The 14425-nt window shown below is 36.4% G+C and overlaps 1 protein-coding gene across 2 annotated transcripts in view; it reads right to left on the bottom strand.

Annotated features, from left to right (window-relative positions):
• LOC109075785 (phospholipid-transporting ATPase VA-like) overlaps positions 1-13940 on the bottom strand; it is a 47643-nt gene extending 33703 nt beyond the window's left edge. For both annotated transcript variants that reach the window (XM_042726145.1, XM_042726146.1), the window contains exons 1-3: positions 13165-13940; positions 3468-3672; positions 1672-1757 (exon numbers count right to left, since the gene is read on the bottom strand). In XM_042726145.1, the coding sequence (XP_042582079.1) occupies positions 1672-1757; positions 3468-3672; positions 13165-13592 (719 nt within the window). In that variant the 5' untranslated portion in view covers positions 13593-13940. The remainder of the gene's footprint in view (positions 1-1671; positions 1758-3467; positions 3673-13164) is intronic.
• Positions 13941-14425: the final 485 nt, after the last annotated feature.

The following is a 14425-nucleotide window of genomic DNA, read 5'->3' as shown; positions in this document are numbered from 1 at the left end:
TGAGTATAAATCAGCCTTGACACAGAGAAAGGGACCAATGGCCAGCCAGCCGGGGTTCATCTTTGGGAGAAAAATTAGCAGATTTTATTTTATTTATTGTTTTTATTTATTTTATTTAAATTTATGTGTGTGTACTTCTAACATGTTTGGTTGGTAAAATAAATGTTGTAAATTCAAATCAGAGCGTCTTCCGTGTCTGGAATGGATGTATTCTTGAGTCTATAAGGTAACAATAATATAATAAGATAACTTTGTTTGAAATGGGTTTGGCTAAAATAAAATGTTGGTTTCGTCTATACTTCTAGGTACTTGTACTATATTGACTGGGTAAAATAGAATGGCATTACTAAAATGTCATCAGTTTTCGTTGACTAAAACTAGACTAGACTAAAAAGAGTATGAACGTGACTAAAACTAATAAAAACTAAAATGACAGCTTCACACAAAGACTAGACTAAAACTAAAATTAAAACAGGCCGCCAAAAACAACACTAATTGTAACAGTGTAAATGCATAACCTAGGGAACATAACTTCATGTCTTTTTAATAACACGCATCTACTGAAATATAAAATATACAGGGAGAACAAAGACTATATGCTTGCTTTTATTTCATACATGGAGTTTCGCGCTCAAGTTCAAAGAGACCGAGACGGCAGAAAGCGCATCCTGTTTGCTTTCATTATTTTACAAAAGCGCGTTTTGTTGTTATTGTGAGTGCACACAATTAAATGTAGAAAAAAGTCTTTACAGATTCGAAAGCTGCATTACTCTTATCTGTGTGACCAAAAATGAGGTAGTATTTCAGGAGTAAGTGAGCGTAAGTGAACGATTAGTTGACTATTAGGGGCAGCCCTAATATTTACTAATATAGCAAGGAGATGTTAGAAACAGTGGTGAGGGGAAATTGTTACTGTATTGTACTCTATTTTTGTTGATATATTTAGAAAAGTGTCTATAGTAACACCTAGTAAAATATGGCATCAATTATTGTTACAGTCAATTATATGAAAAATAATAATATAAGAAAGGATCACACATTTTTGCCCTTAGAAAATAAATTTTGCATCTAAACACATCAGTTTACAACAAAAGTGGAAAAACATTCCACTTCAGCAGCAGCATGAAAGCATTATTTATAGCCTCTTTCCATCTACCCTAACACTTACAAACAAAGACTCATTCCTGTAGTACTCCAGCAGAGAACGCTGCTGGTGAGAGGTGGTATAAGGTACAGTAGAATAATTAGGTAGAATAACAAGGTTGAAAAGTCCCCAGAATAATGCTGGAGTAAGGGAAATACACACTGCCTCTCCATTACAACTATATTAAACTGGATCTATGTGGGTCACAAAATAACCATCCAGCCCGTTATTTGAATCTCGGCAGCTAATGGAATTTTAATCACTGCCGGCAAAACAAAACAGTGGAAAGATCTAAATGGTTTATAGTAATGATGATCATTGAATATAATGAAGGCGTACAATTTTCCAGATGGGTTATTACGTTATTAGCAATATATACAGGGTCAAACTAATTCACAATACAATCATTTGATCAAGTGAAGATTTTAGAGTGAAGAGCTATGAAGTTTAATTGGTTTTGGTTGGTTGGGCCATAAACTAAGCAATAATGTAAATACACTTAAAATACATAAATGCATTATACTTACATGTATCCACGAAATCTGTTGAGGTCATTGTTGGGCTTCTCACATTCAATAACACTGTTGTATTTTAATGGGTCAAACTCACAGTCCTGCAAATGAAAAACAGATTTGCAATTTGGGATCTGAACATATAAATATTTAAAATTAAATGATTAATGGACAGTTCACCCAAAAATGAAAAGCCTGACATCTAATCAATCTCATGTTGCAAAATTTCAGTTTATTCCTCATACAAATCTTTTGGAAGACTCTGAATATACAGGACACATGTAGGGCTGGGCGATATAATAAATTATTTAATTAAAAAATTATTTTTATTAAAAAATAAAAAAAGTATCAACAATATAATGTTTCATATCATTCGGTATCGATAATTATTGACATTTTTTATAACCTTTTTTAAAACAAAGAGCATTAGAAAAAAAATGGTTTACATTAAACCACTGTATTTTAAAATTAACTCAATTTGAGACTAACAACAATTTTTTTTTTTGTTTTAACAGTCAAACACAAAATAAACATTTAATAAATATCCCATTTCTAATGTTTTATTTGCAGATTAAATAGGTAAAAAAATTTGGCTTGTTTCCCGAGGCCACAGAAGGGCGCAGTGAGCAAAATGCAGTACATTACATTGTCAATGCAAGGGAATAACTGTCTATAAAAAAACTCTATAAAAAATTAACTCCTATAAATCAAATATAATTTTGTAAATTGCATAAACAATTATGAACAAAACAGCATCACATATTTATGCATTGCTTAATACAAGACGAAAGAGATGAATCGCCCATCACACAGATTGCCTTAAAATTGGCTTGTTAAAAGCATATGATACGCAGTGAAAAGGAATAAAACTCCACAAATTCGTGACGTGTTCTCTAAAAGTTTCAACTGTTTTAACTTTGCATGGCTTTCTATACATCTCTTGTGTGACACGCGAGTGCAGTAGTCATATTTGTCTGTCTAGAAAATGTGTTCCGTGTGAATGGCTTGGTTTCGATTTTAACCTAATCAAGATCTTCTACGCATTGAGCTACTATATTTCTCTAATATTTTGAATGAATAACACAGCAACTGCGCATCTCGTGGGCTAGCTAGACTAACAAAACATTAAACTATAACGTCACTTACATCATCATCACCGCATCTCGTGCTCCACTGATGACGCTCCCTGACGCACACCTAACATTCGATTGTACTATTTTTATATTCAAATGCAAATGTTTATTTTAAATTCGACTAATATTCATTTTTTTATTCACAATCTCCTCAGCACAGGCAGGCACAGAACTCATGTTCGTGTTTGTGTGTGCTGTCTGTGTCCCTCATAGCACGTGCCTATATCGTGCACTATATCGAACATTTTATATATCGTTTTTGAAGAAGGTGTAACGTCAATAAATATCGATACTGTTTTATTGCCCAGGCTTAGGCACAAGATTTATTAACTAATATTTTTGTATGAAGCAATAGCAGAAGGAACTTTTTCCACGATTCACTATTTTTCGGCTGCACCACTCTTTAAAATTTGGTTTCTGTTGTCAAACTATTCAGATTAACTCTCTTATTGACATCTTGAGACGTAACACATAAAGGGTAAACAGCAGTAAGGGAAATGAATATTTGACTTTGGTGAGTGGTGTGAAATGACTAAAGTTATCTCAGTGGGCAAGTACAGACCATCTGAATACACACACCCTCACATTAACTGTTCTTGACACCAGCATGTTTCTATTCATTTCTTTACTCAACTTATGGGATTTCACAACAAACACACCACAGTTCTGAACACTCACCAGGTCGATAAAGCTGCGCACCACCTGCCTCTGCTTGAGGTTGGTTTCACCGTCCAGTGTGGCCGTCTCAATGTGACACAGGCGGTCAGGGTCGCTGCTGCTGAGCAGCAGAACATCCGCGGGGAGAATCTCGTTGCAGCGTAAACGAATGAAGTCTCCGACCCGCACCTCTTTCCAGTATTTCTCCACATACCGTTTCTCACTCCTACAAACGGCACAAGAAAACAAATGTAACTTACCCTTAATCATGTTGCAAAGAAAAGAGGCTTTGTTACTTCACAGAAGCCATTGTATCCTAATGCCTTCTAACACTGAATATTCAAATCATTAAATCATTAATTTAATTTTAATGTTCAAGTTTAGTTGCAATTGAAAGATGGATGGAAATTTTCCAGAAATCTAGAAAACCTCAGATTCACTGATTGAGATAATAACACAGAAACAAAACAGAGTCAGACGTTGGTGAAAACATTTCGGAACTTCAACAGCACAGACTAAACAACACACATGAATCTGATTTTCTTACCCACTGGAGAACTGTGCTCTTAAAAATAACTGTCTAGAAAAATGTTCAATTTTCTCAATTTGCTTTATTTACCATAAATGTATTTTGACACTTGCCTCTACTGATCGTGTTGTTTTCTGCATTAGCAGTGAATGGATCCATAAGCAGTCAAAGTGAAAAACAACAAGACCAAACAAACTCCACACAGGACTGAACAATAAACAAACCACATCTGTGCTGTGTTCAAAACTGGGAGGTTAGTGTTCATGGTGCTGGCCTAACATGATGGGCAACATGACGCCTATTTCAGGAGGACAAAAATAATATTACAGGGCTTTGGCAAACATGGCTGCAGGGACTCTGGCTCTTCGAGCGCCGCTGCTGAACAAACCTTCCTTCTGTTTCTTTTCCCGCCCTTCTACACATAAGAGCACTCTTTTACTGCCATGCGGGAATGTAGGGTGACCTCTTACACAAACTTGGCTTCAAGAGTTGTACAAAGTATAGGAAGAACTAATTCTCCATGGTTTAAGAGGAAGGAGAAGGATTCACCTGATGGCAAAGGAGGAGAGGTGAAACGATGGCCACCAGTAGGTTTCTTTGAGTCTCTTGGCAGACAATAGAGTGCTGCAGGAATGTATTTTTTTAAGCCGGTTTTATCAATGGGTCTTTTGAATGGTTTTTGGGTTAAATGTCTGAAATAAGGTATGTGGTTAACACAAGCTCAAGATATTTTACATTTTTTTTCTATGAAAAAATACATCCATCTTGTGATTTTTAGAGCTTGTATTTGGCTTGAAAAATGTGGTTGCTAAAAAGTGGCTAAATGGGACTATAAAGGCTGTTGGGAGCATTAAACTTAGATAGTCACTTAACACAGGTCATCTACTCACTTTTTTTTTTTTTTAATAAAGCATTTATCAGAGGCTAGGTGGTGACACTGAAGTAATTTGATTATGGTGAACTTGGTGTACTTCTGATGATTGTAGGCTTCAAAATTCATTAACGTGGTGTTCATTTGTCAAGATAACCATAATGAACAAAACGTTTGAGAATCATAAACTTTTGTTGGTCACCGAGCTTACTTACAAGCCAATGGAAAAATCCTATAAGGGTTGTTGTCAAAGGCAAAAGGGTGATATGTCCCTCACTGCAGTGCTTTTGAGGAAGTCGCATAAATGACAAAATAACAAAAACTGCCAAAACCACTCATATTTTCACCTGTTATTTTGAGGTATGTGAATTACACACTTCACCTTAAAATCAACTCTGAACCTATGTTTAACTGTACTGCTGATTACAGGCACATGACTTTGAGGGTCAAACAGGTCGGACAACATCCAGCTGTAAGTATATAAACATGTCATTGAGAGGAAGCAGGGGCAGACCAGAGTGGACATGAGGATGTTACACTGATAATGCAATTCACAATCTAGCTAATTTTATCAATTATTCTGGTTACTGTAAAAACTGTTGAAAGTTAAGGATTTGGAGGAGGCAGCGGCTTGTAAACATACATAACTCAGATAATGATACATGGATGGAAAAAAGAGCGGCGAGAGAGAGAGAAAATTAAGTTTAGTGAGATAATAAATTTGTAAACAAGGATGACCATGAGCACACAAGCTACAGGAATATGAACTAAAAGTCACCAAACTCCAATTTTAAATTCTTTGATGTGACATCATGAAACCATAAGCATTCAAATAATATAGGTGACTTTTTTCATCAAGCGAAATAGATCTGTACCAGTAACTTGCTCTTCATAAATATAATGACAAATCTAGTTTTAAAGTCACAATAAAAAAAAAAAAAGAAGTAGTGACAGACCTTTTCTGTATTGTGATGTAGGTTCAGGTGTAGGTTTGGATTATTGAGAGAGAAAAATAGGTGGTGATCAGGGTGATTTTCACCAGTTGGCATTTTTTTTAAATGTAATGCACAAAATAAAGTTAAAAAGAAACATATTAATGGATGGATCCCAATAAGATCTGTAACATGCATTTATATGCATAATGAAATTTAAATTCTTTCTTTAACCCTCCAAGCCACATATTTTCAATACACTTGGCTGCATAGGTTAATTTGAGCATTCTGGAGAATATGGCCTTTATCGTGTCTCTGATGTCTTGAAAGGCTTTGCTTTGTTTCCAGCGTGTTACAGCACATTCAGCCCTGAGGATGAACTCTACTATGTGCTCTTTTAAGAGGAGATTGTGTTATTTATAAACCTGTAACAAAGCTACAATATAGAACATGATTTAACCCTTATACCCTAGTCATTTAGAGAAAAGGTCAACCAATAATCATTTTTATTAACACCCAAAAATGAAAATTCTGTCATCATTTACTCACCCTCATGTCATTCCAAACCTGTATGAGTTGCTTTCTTATGTTGAACATAAAAGAAGATATTTTGAAGATTGCTGGTAATCAAACAGTTGGTGGTTCCCATTGACTTCCATAGTATTTATTTTCCTACTATGGAAGTCAATGGTAACCACCAACTGGGTGAGTAAATGATGACAGAATTTTCATTTTTGGGTGAACTATCCCTTTAAAGTAATTTCCTCCAGAGACGCAATGTGGAAACGGTCCGCCAACAAGACTTCCGAGAGAAAACAAACTGCTCACCAGAATACAGGCTTCTATGGGTGTATCTAGTCAACAGAAAGCAAAGGTTGGTCTCTGAAAGGCAGATCAGATTTTGGATGATCTTTGTCTACACAGTTCCTACAAATCCAAACTGTCCCATGCATACAAGCCAATAATGCATCACAGCCAATGCTGAAGATCCAATATCAAAGAAAACAATTATTGAACAGAGTCAGACTACCCAAAGCAAGCCTTCGAACCACTGACAGAAACTAGTGTGCATGGAAAAACTGAGTGGGACAGAAGTCTCATGGGAGCCGATGAAGAGAATTCAATGGCAAACTGTGGTTGCCAAATTGCTGCTGTAACAAAAGCAATCATTATTTGACAAGTTTTAATTTTTTACACATTTTCAGTTCAAAATGTTCTTCAGAATGTTGTCAAGATTTCATCATATCATATATATTGATTTTAGTCAATGCTAAAATGTGACAAGCTGCAGAAAGACCATATTTTAACCAAATTATCAAACATATATAAACATAAAAAGTAGTGGTCAAATGATATATATCGCCAAGGTCGATATATCGGCCGATATTTGGCATTTTTCAAATCGATCTTATCAATACGTTTTTCTGCTTGGCCGATTTGTTCGAGGCGGGACTTTTATTTTCACACAGTGCTCACATTCTCCCTCGTTTCCTGTCGTTGTTAACGGTTCTGTCTAATACGGATAAAAGTCTGTCTAATAATCCAATAGAACGGTTAAACAAAGGAATTAATGTATACAGAAAGTATTATAATGATTGCTTTTATATTATTAGTAATAGGAAGGGATACATTTTAATACTTTCTCGTTTTCCGTCAGCATTAGGCAGATACACATTTATATAATTTAAACAAATCTTTGAATAACTAATGAACATTTAATTTCACAAACCTTGCAAACTTAGTCGAATCCAGCTGTGAGATCTTGTGAAATGCGCATTTTTATCCAGCATGATCGCGTGTTCTCTGTGTGACAGTCGAACTTTAAACTCGTGATTTCAAATTATGCTGCACTTTATGCATTTGCCCATTGTCATATTCATGTCATTTTCACTGTGTGCTGTATGTAAAATGAGTGTTACCCTTTCTTTATTTGAAAAATTTGATTCCCAATGCACACAAACATCCCAGAATACTGAATACTGAGTTACAGTGTTTACTACCCTTTTAATTATACAGTATTTTTATAAAAACTGTGTTTATTTTACACATTTATTTTTTATTCCATTGTCAAATGATTTCAAATTTCTTAAATAATAATAATAATAATAATATATTGGTCCCGCTGCTTTCCAAGATATCGGCATTGGCAGTCAAAAAAACAATATCGGTCGACCACTAATAAAAACATACATTAAAATGTCATGTAACAGTTAACATGCACTGTTCATAAGTAACTAATATATTAACTATAAAAATCCAGACATCATTGGTAATGTTTTTATCTTAGTGATTACGTAAAGTCATTTTATTTGTTGTTTGTTGATTTTAATTTAAATATAACATTTGGTGAAACGATTTGTGTGTCAGTAGTTTTTGAACATTTCCAGCAGCACATATACCGTGATCACTGATAACCATGATAATTTTGGTCACTATAATCAAGATAAGAAATTAATATGGTTACATCCCTAATTTTATGACTAATAATACTTAATCTCGGGAAATTAAACAAAAACAGCAACCTTCATACTACAGTCGAGGTCTTCGTTGAGGGCTTCTATGATACAGATATCCATGTTAAACCTGAACCAGAGATTTTCAAGTATTCAAGGTGAACCTGAGCCATTTGAAAGAGCGTGAATCATCTCACCCTGCAAAAGCTCAAAATTCCTTGAATCCCTGCCTCCTGTCCTCTAACAACTCTCGCAGGAAAAAAACAAGCATTGATATCAAAATCCCCCAGGAAACCATGTCACAATGTAAACAGATTTTCATAAAAACAGTGCGATATTTTTGTTGTAAGCATTTGAAAAGAGCAGCAGGAAACACAATAGAAAGTCTTTTGATCCCGCTGCTGCCCGCCGAACACAGGAAAGGAGGGGACGCACTCGCTTTCTAGACATTTCTATTGTTTTCCTGATCCCTCTGTCTCTCTTGAAAAATTACTTGCATTATTTTACGCGTTACACTTGATAGTGCTCTCAAACACACAATAGGCCACGTCAAAATGTTGGAAAGGCAGGTTATGAAGGTTTTAGTAATTTTCATGAATAAAAGGAAAACAGCACTGATTCAAGATGTCCCTATCACAATGCTCACAATTGGTCTTTGCTGTAACATAAAAAACATTTTCAGGCATTTCAGTGCATCATCCACACTATGTGTCTCCTGAGCTTACATAACCCTTTCTCTTGTCGTCCTACATGAGCATCTACCTTGAGTGCTGACATCTCAGAGACCCTGCAATGTTAACAAATCATCCATATGTCTCCAAGTAGTGTTTACCCTCAAGCTAAACAGGAACTTAATTTGTGCAGGTCTCCCCCAAAATAGCCCTTTCTGTCCGAACAGGATGACCGTCAGAATGAAATGCACGTTCTTTCATGTGCACAGCCGATTAGCAAAAGGATAAATGTTATGGCTTGGCAGACAAGGCTCTAATTTATATTTAAGATGGTGAAAATATGAACATAAACATGTCAAAACAGAAAAGCAACTCATAACAAGAAATCACAGACAGTGCCTGCATCCTCTGCGCTTCATAAATATGTCTAAGGCCAAAGGTGGAGGTTTTCCTACACACAGACTCACACGCACACACAAAACAATCGGCATATTGATTGTACTAGCATACAATACATATCCTACCATATACAGAAGAGTTTTTGCTGACCTTGCAGGATTCATTCAGGCCAAACAGCCTTCTGTGAGTCTCATGCAACAGTAAAATGTCAAGGCCCTCAGAGACTAGAGTCTAAACCTTGAGCCTGAACTTATAAAAATGAGCAATCAGGGATCAGATTCAGTGACATTTGGCCATTTGGCCTTCCTAACCAACAGACTCCTTACGAAAATGAAACCAAGGACTTTTAAGATGCTGCTGCTGATACAATATTACACTGGAAGATATTGTAGAAATGGCCTGTTAGCAGTTGATTAATTTAATCTACAAAATATAAAAATAAAAAAAAGTGTATGATTACTGGAAAAAGATAAAGAGAGTATCAGATGGCTGGTCATGTAATCTTAACATGGAGGTGACCATGAAGGGAGACCATAAGAAGAAAAAATACTTTTTCTATAGGCCACTTATGATTTTCTTATAAGTTTGAGGGTTTTGGAAATCACACTGCAAGGGAGAACTGAAACTAGAATAAAACTGACATTATAAGAAGCATGAGACACACAGTATTAGGTAATGCACTTCCATTTAGGCTTTTAGATTTGATATTTTTTAAAGGAATTTAGAACAAGGATTCATTAAATTGATCATGTCATAGTAAAGACTTTGACATTGTTACAAAATATTTGTTTCAAATAAATGCTATCCTTTAAATCGGCACATTATGATTTCTGAAGGATCATGTTACACTGAAGACAGGAGTAACGGCTGTTGAAAATTCAGCCTTTCCATCACAAAAATAAATTACATTTTAAATAGAAAACAGCTATTTTGAATTGTAATAATATTTCACATTTTTGATCAAATAAATGTAGACTTTCTAAACATAAGAGAAGATTTTAACAAAACATTAACAAATATTACAGACCTCAAACTTTTGAACGATAGTGTATATGTACAAACGCACACACACACACACACACACACACAACTCATAGGTCAAACACAATGACAAATCAACAACCTAGAAAGCTTGAGAAAATATTTTTAAAACAATCCATAATATTATCCACATGACTTAAAATAAATGACTTCTATAATTTCTCAGCTGTTTTGAAGTTGTGTAGTCAAACATTTAATCCATGGATGATGCAAGATGCAAGGCACGATGAAAGACAGAAGAAATTCTGTAATGTCCACATTCCTTTATCATTTTATCCACTTTTACATCATTGTGCAATAACATAATACAAAATGGAAAAATGTTGAACAAATATTTTCATAGGCACACAACGCTGCAATGTCAAACATCAAAACGTTTTATATTCAGAAATTATATCAATTCTCTCTTATATCAAGCTATTAAAACGCTTGGTTATTTCCATTACATCAGGTAACATGACACTTGCACCAGATGTCTGTAGTTAGAGTGTAGTGCCTGGATACCACGCACACGTGGAAAACATTTTTCAGACACAAAAACATCCTGTCAACCCAGAGGAGTTGCTAGAGAAAGAAAAGTGTCTGGTCACATTGTACAAATCACACTTGGAATGATTAAGACTCATTAGCACTAAATGGAAATGTGTCCTTTACAGTCCAACCAGTGACTAGTAATTCATATGTGAGTTCCCATGACAAACTTTGCAATCACATTAAAAGGTCAAATCAGGTTCAGCTGGGATGACATCATACTGCGAATTCAATCTGCAGTAATTCAGTGTGGCTTTGTTAGCAACAGGAACAGTTTTCAAAATAGTCATTTGCTTGAGAAAATTCAATCAAGCCCAGCCTTGAGAGCAACACTGATACAGCACAAGCTCAGCTTGTGGAGTCTGAGAAACACTGTGGCTTTTGACAGAGCTGATACATGGCCTTAGCATGGCTGACAGAGACGCTTTTCATCAAGAAATACAGTCCCCAGACTGACTCTCTGACTCCAAAAAACAAACAAACAAGTGGAAGCCCTCAAAAACACAGATGAGAGGCAGGCTGATCTCCAAACAAGGCCATTTATTTTTTTTTTACTGGCAATACAGGAGAATGCATGACAACGTCCTTCATTTCTGTACAAAATGAAATTTCCTGACAAGTTTTATCTGCTAAAGGACCTGTAGCTCATGTTGATGGAGGTGAACACTATGAGCACACTGTGTTTATCACCAAGGACAAAGCTGAACTTGAACAGCATGCAAAAAGTATCTAACTTAATCAGAAACTAAGCTAATCTTCAGGGCTAGATAATCTGACACACACTTTCACAATTAGGGGTAATGTTTTTGACACATAACGCCAACAAGGTAAAAGGACTGAACTTCATTCACTCAAGGTTTGAAAGTTTGAATCCTTGACTTAATTGACCGAATGAGCAAATTAGCAAACCCTCACTCAGTGTTGTTATAGTATTATAATTGAGATACTACTATAGATCTTACTTATATTTTAAATTTGATATTTTTCTTTTTCCATTTTAAATGAAAATAAAACAAGTCCTCTTAAAACAACCCTGCACTCAACACAACAAGTGAATAAAAGACCTTATCCGAGGTGATCAGCTACACTTAATAACATGCCTAATACCAACAAGCCTATACTTCTTTCCAAAGACAATCGTGGATGAATATTCAAGGAACTCGTTGGAATTCAGAGAAGACATACATGAGTGACACTGAGGCCTGAAATGAACAACCACATCAGCCACTATGAGAGCAATCATTTACCCAGAGTGTGAAACTTCAATCACTGTTGCTTCTCTTTTGCTTGTAACATACTATGTGCGTATGGGTGTTTTGTGGTGTGAGAGGTTTCACACAACAAAATGTACCAAAATATAAAATAGAGGCAGCACACTAATACCACAACCCAAACTCCCCAACCTAAGCCCCCACTACATCAAGTGAGTTGCCAACCTAGACCGCATTTTTGGACCCAAGGGTTTTTCTTACAGCATTTAACCCAGGACTAAACTCCCTCCCGCCTAGGTAAACCGTTCCACACTTGTCATTTTCAAGGGGGTGAGCATCACTTTAACCCTGGACTAAACTCCCCCTCGCCTAGGTAAACCGTTCCACACTTGTCATTTTCAAGGGGGTGAGCATCACTTTAACCCTGGGTTAATTAAACCCGGGGTCTAAATTGAGTGGCCAAAGGCACACAAACAGTAAGCTAGAAAGTAACTCAAAGTTGTTTAGCAACACACAACCAATCAGAAACTGACTCAATGCTTCATTCAGTAAATATTTACGCAATTTACGCATAATAGTGAAAAGTTTTATATGTTGCTTTAATCAAAGTACGATGGGAAATACATGTCAAACGCCTAAAGCAGCAGACTTACGTGGCAACACGTCCACAAATGGACAAGCAGGTATTAAGCAGGTGGTCCAGTGCTGTATTTGTCCATATAGCTAACATCCTAAATATGCAAATAAGAACGATAAACCCGCGTTTCAGAGTGAAATCTCAGAAGAACCACACAGAGACGAAAAAGAGACGAAATAACCCAGGAATTACAACTTTATAGTGCGGAAACCCCCCAACAGGTGCCTGTTCAAAATGTTGTCGCTTAGGTAGGCAAAGCATTAACTATATGAGACACATCCGAGACTCCTCGTTCAACAGGTAGGCAGGCCCAGAGGTCCTTAGCAGCAGGGCAAAATCATGTCATAGAAGTGCATTTGTGTTTCTCGATGAGGAAAACTAAACAAACATACACACGGTTTTATGGCACTTTGTATCGAGTCTGTTTTCAAGCACGTGCTTACCTGCAGTAAACGAGACAGTCCAAATGATTGATTTCTTTATCCGAGCGGTGTCGTCTGTAATCTTCCCATAAATCCTTAATAGCGGTAACGGACAAAATAAAAACCACAGGGGCAAGAGCCAACTCTGGTTGAAAAGCATTGACCACAGGCACGAAATTGAGTAAGGCTATGAAAACAAAATACACGTTGGCAAATCGGTGGAATTGCTCGAAGAGGTTCTTCGGTAGGAAAGAGAGCAGAGTGTATTTTGTGGTTTTTATCTTATTGTTTGCATAGTGTCTGTTGGGGTTATCCCCCCCTTTGGTAAGATCATACAAAATGTTGGCGTGTACAATCCTGGTTTTGCTCTCCTTTTTGCTTTTCCTTCTTTTATGCTTTTTCACTTTGGTACTTTTCGTTTCTCCAGACTCTCCGGTCTCTCGCGCCATACTTCGCCCAGAACTTTTGTCTCTTTTCCTTGAACCAATAAAAGATGGTTTCTATGTAATCATGCTGGTCCTCCTTGATGACGAAGGCCCCGTAAGAAAAGTTCTTCACTCTGTTTTATCGTCCTCACCCATCGTGTCAATTCTCTCCCTTTCTCTCGTAGCACTGAAAAGTTTTACAGCGGCATCTTTTTTTTTTCCCCCTCAGTAGCTGAAGATGCTTTGAGGCAGGGCCGAGCGAGTATACATAGACATTTTAGCTCTATAAATCATTAGGAAAAACCTACAGACAAGTAGTTCTTGTTTAAAGTCCATCCATATGATTGTACACGCCGTGTTTTACGCAGGCCGTGGTGAAAAAAACAAGCCAATCACAGGAGGTCCAAAAAAAAACGTCACCGCCGACGCAAATAAAGCTCCTCCCACCTACCAATGAAACATCTTAACTGGAAGTGCCACGCGTTACCATTGAGAAAAAGTGTTTCCCCTTGTAAATTCACCAAAACCTGTAAGAATGACAGCGTCAGTCACTACTTTCATTGTACAGATAAAAATATGCTCTCATTCACTCAGTTAGTATCAGTTTGCCTAACATTTCCTTTTGAATAAGGCAAACCACAATTTAATTTAGTAGACATCTGTATAAACAGCAGAAGGGTCAGAAATGAACTAGACACTAGATAGTCTGGCTTTAAAGATCTGACCTTTAGCAGTCAGATTTCTGCATTCATTGTTGCTTAGGCAAGTGATGTTGAAATTTACCTATTATGAAACTGAAAATAAGAAACAGCAACAATTTGAAACAGAGATTTGCATAAAAACTACTGTGTGAGGAA

This window comes from Cyprinus carpio, chromosome B6 (assembly GCF_018340385.1).
Source record: "Cyprinus carpio isolate SPL01 chromosome B6, ASM1834038v1, whole genome shotgun sequence".
NCBI lineage: Eukaryota > Metazoa > Chordata > Actinopteri > Cypriniformes > Cyprinidae > Cyprinus > Cyprinus carpio.
This window is presented reverse-complemented; position numbering and strand designations above follow the sequence as displayed.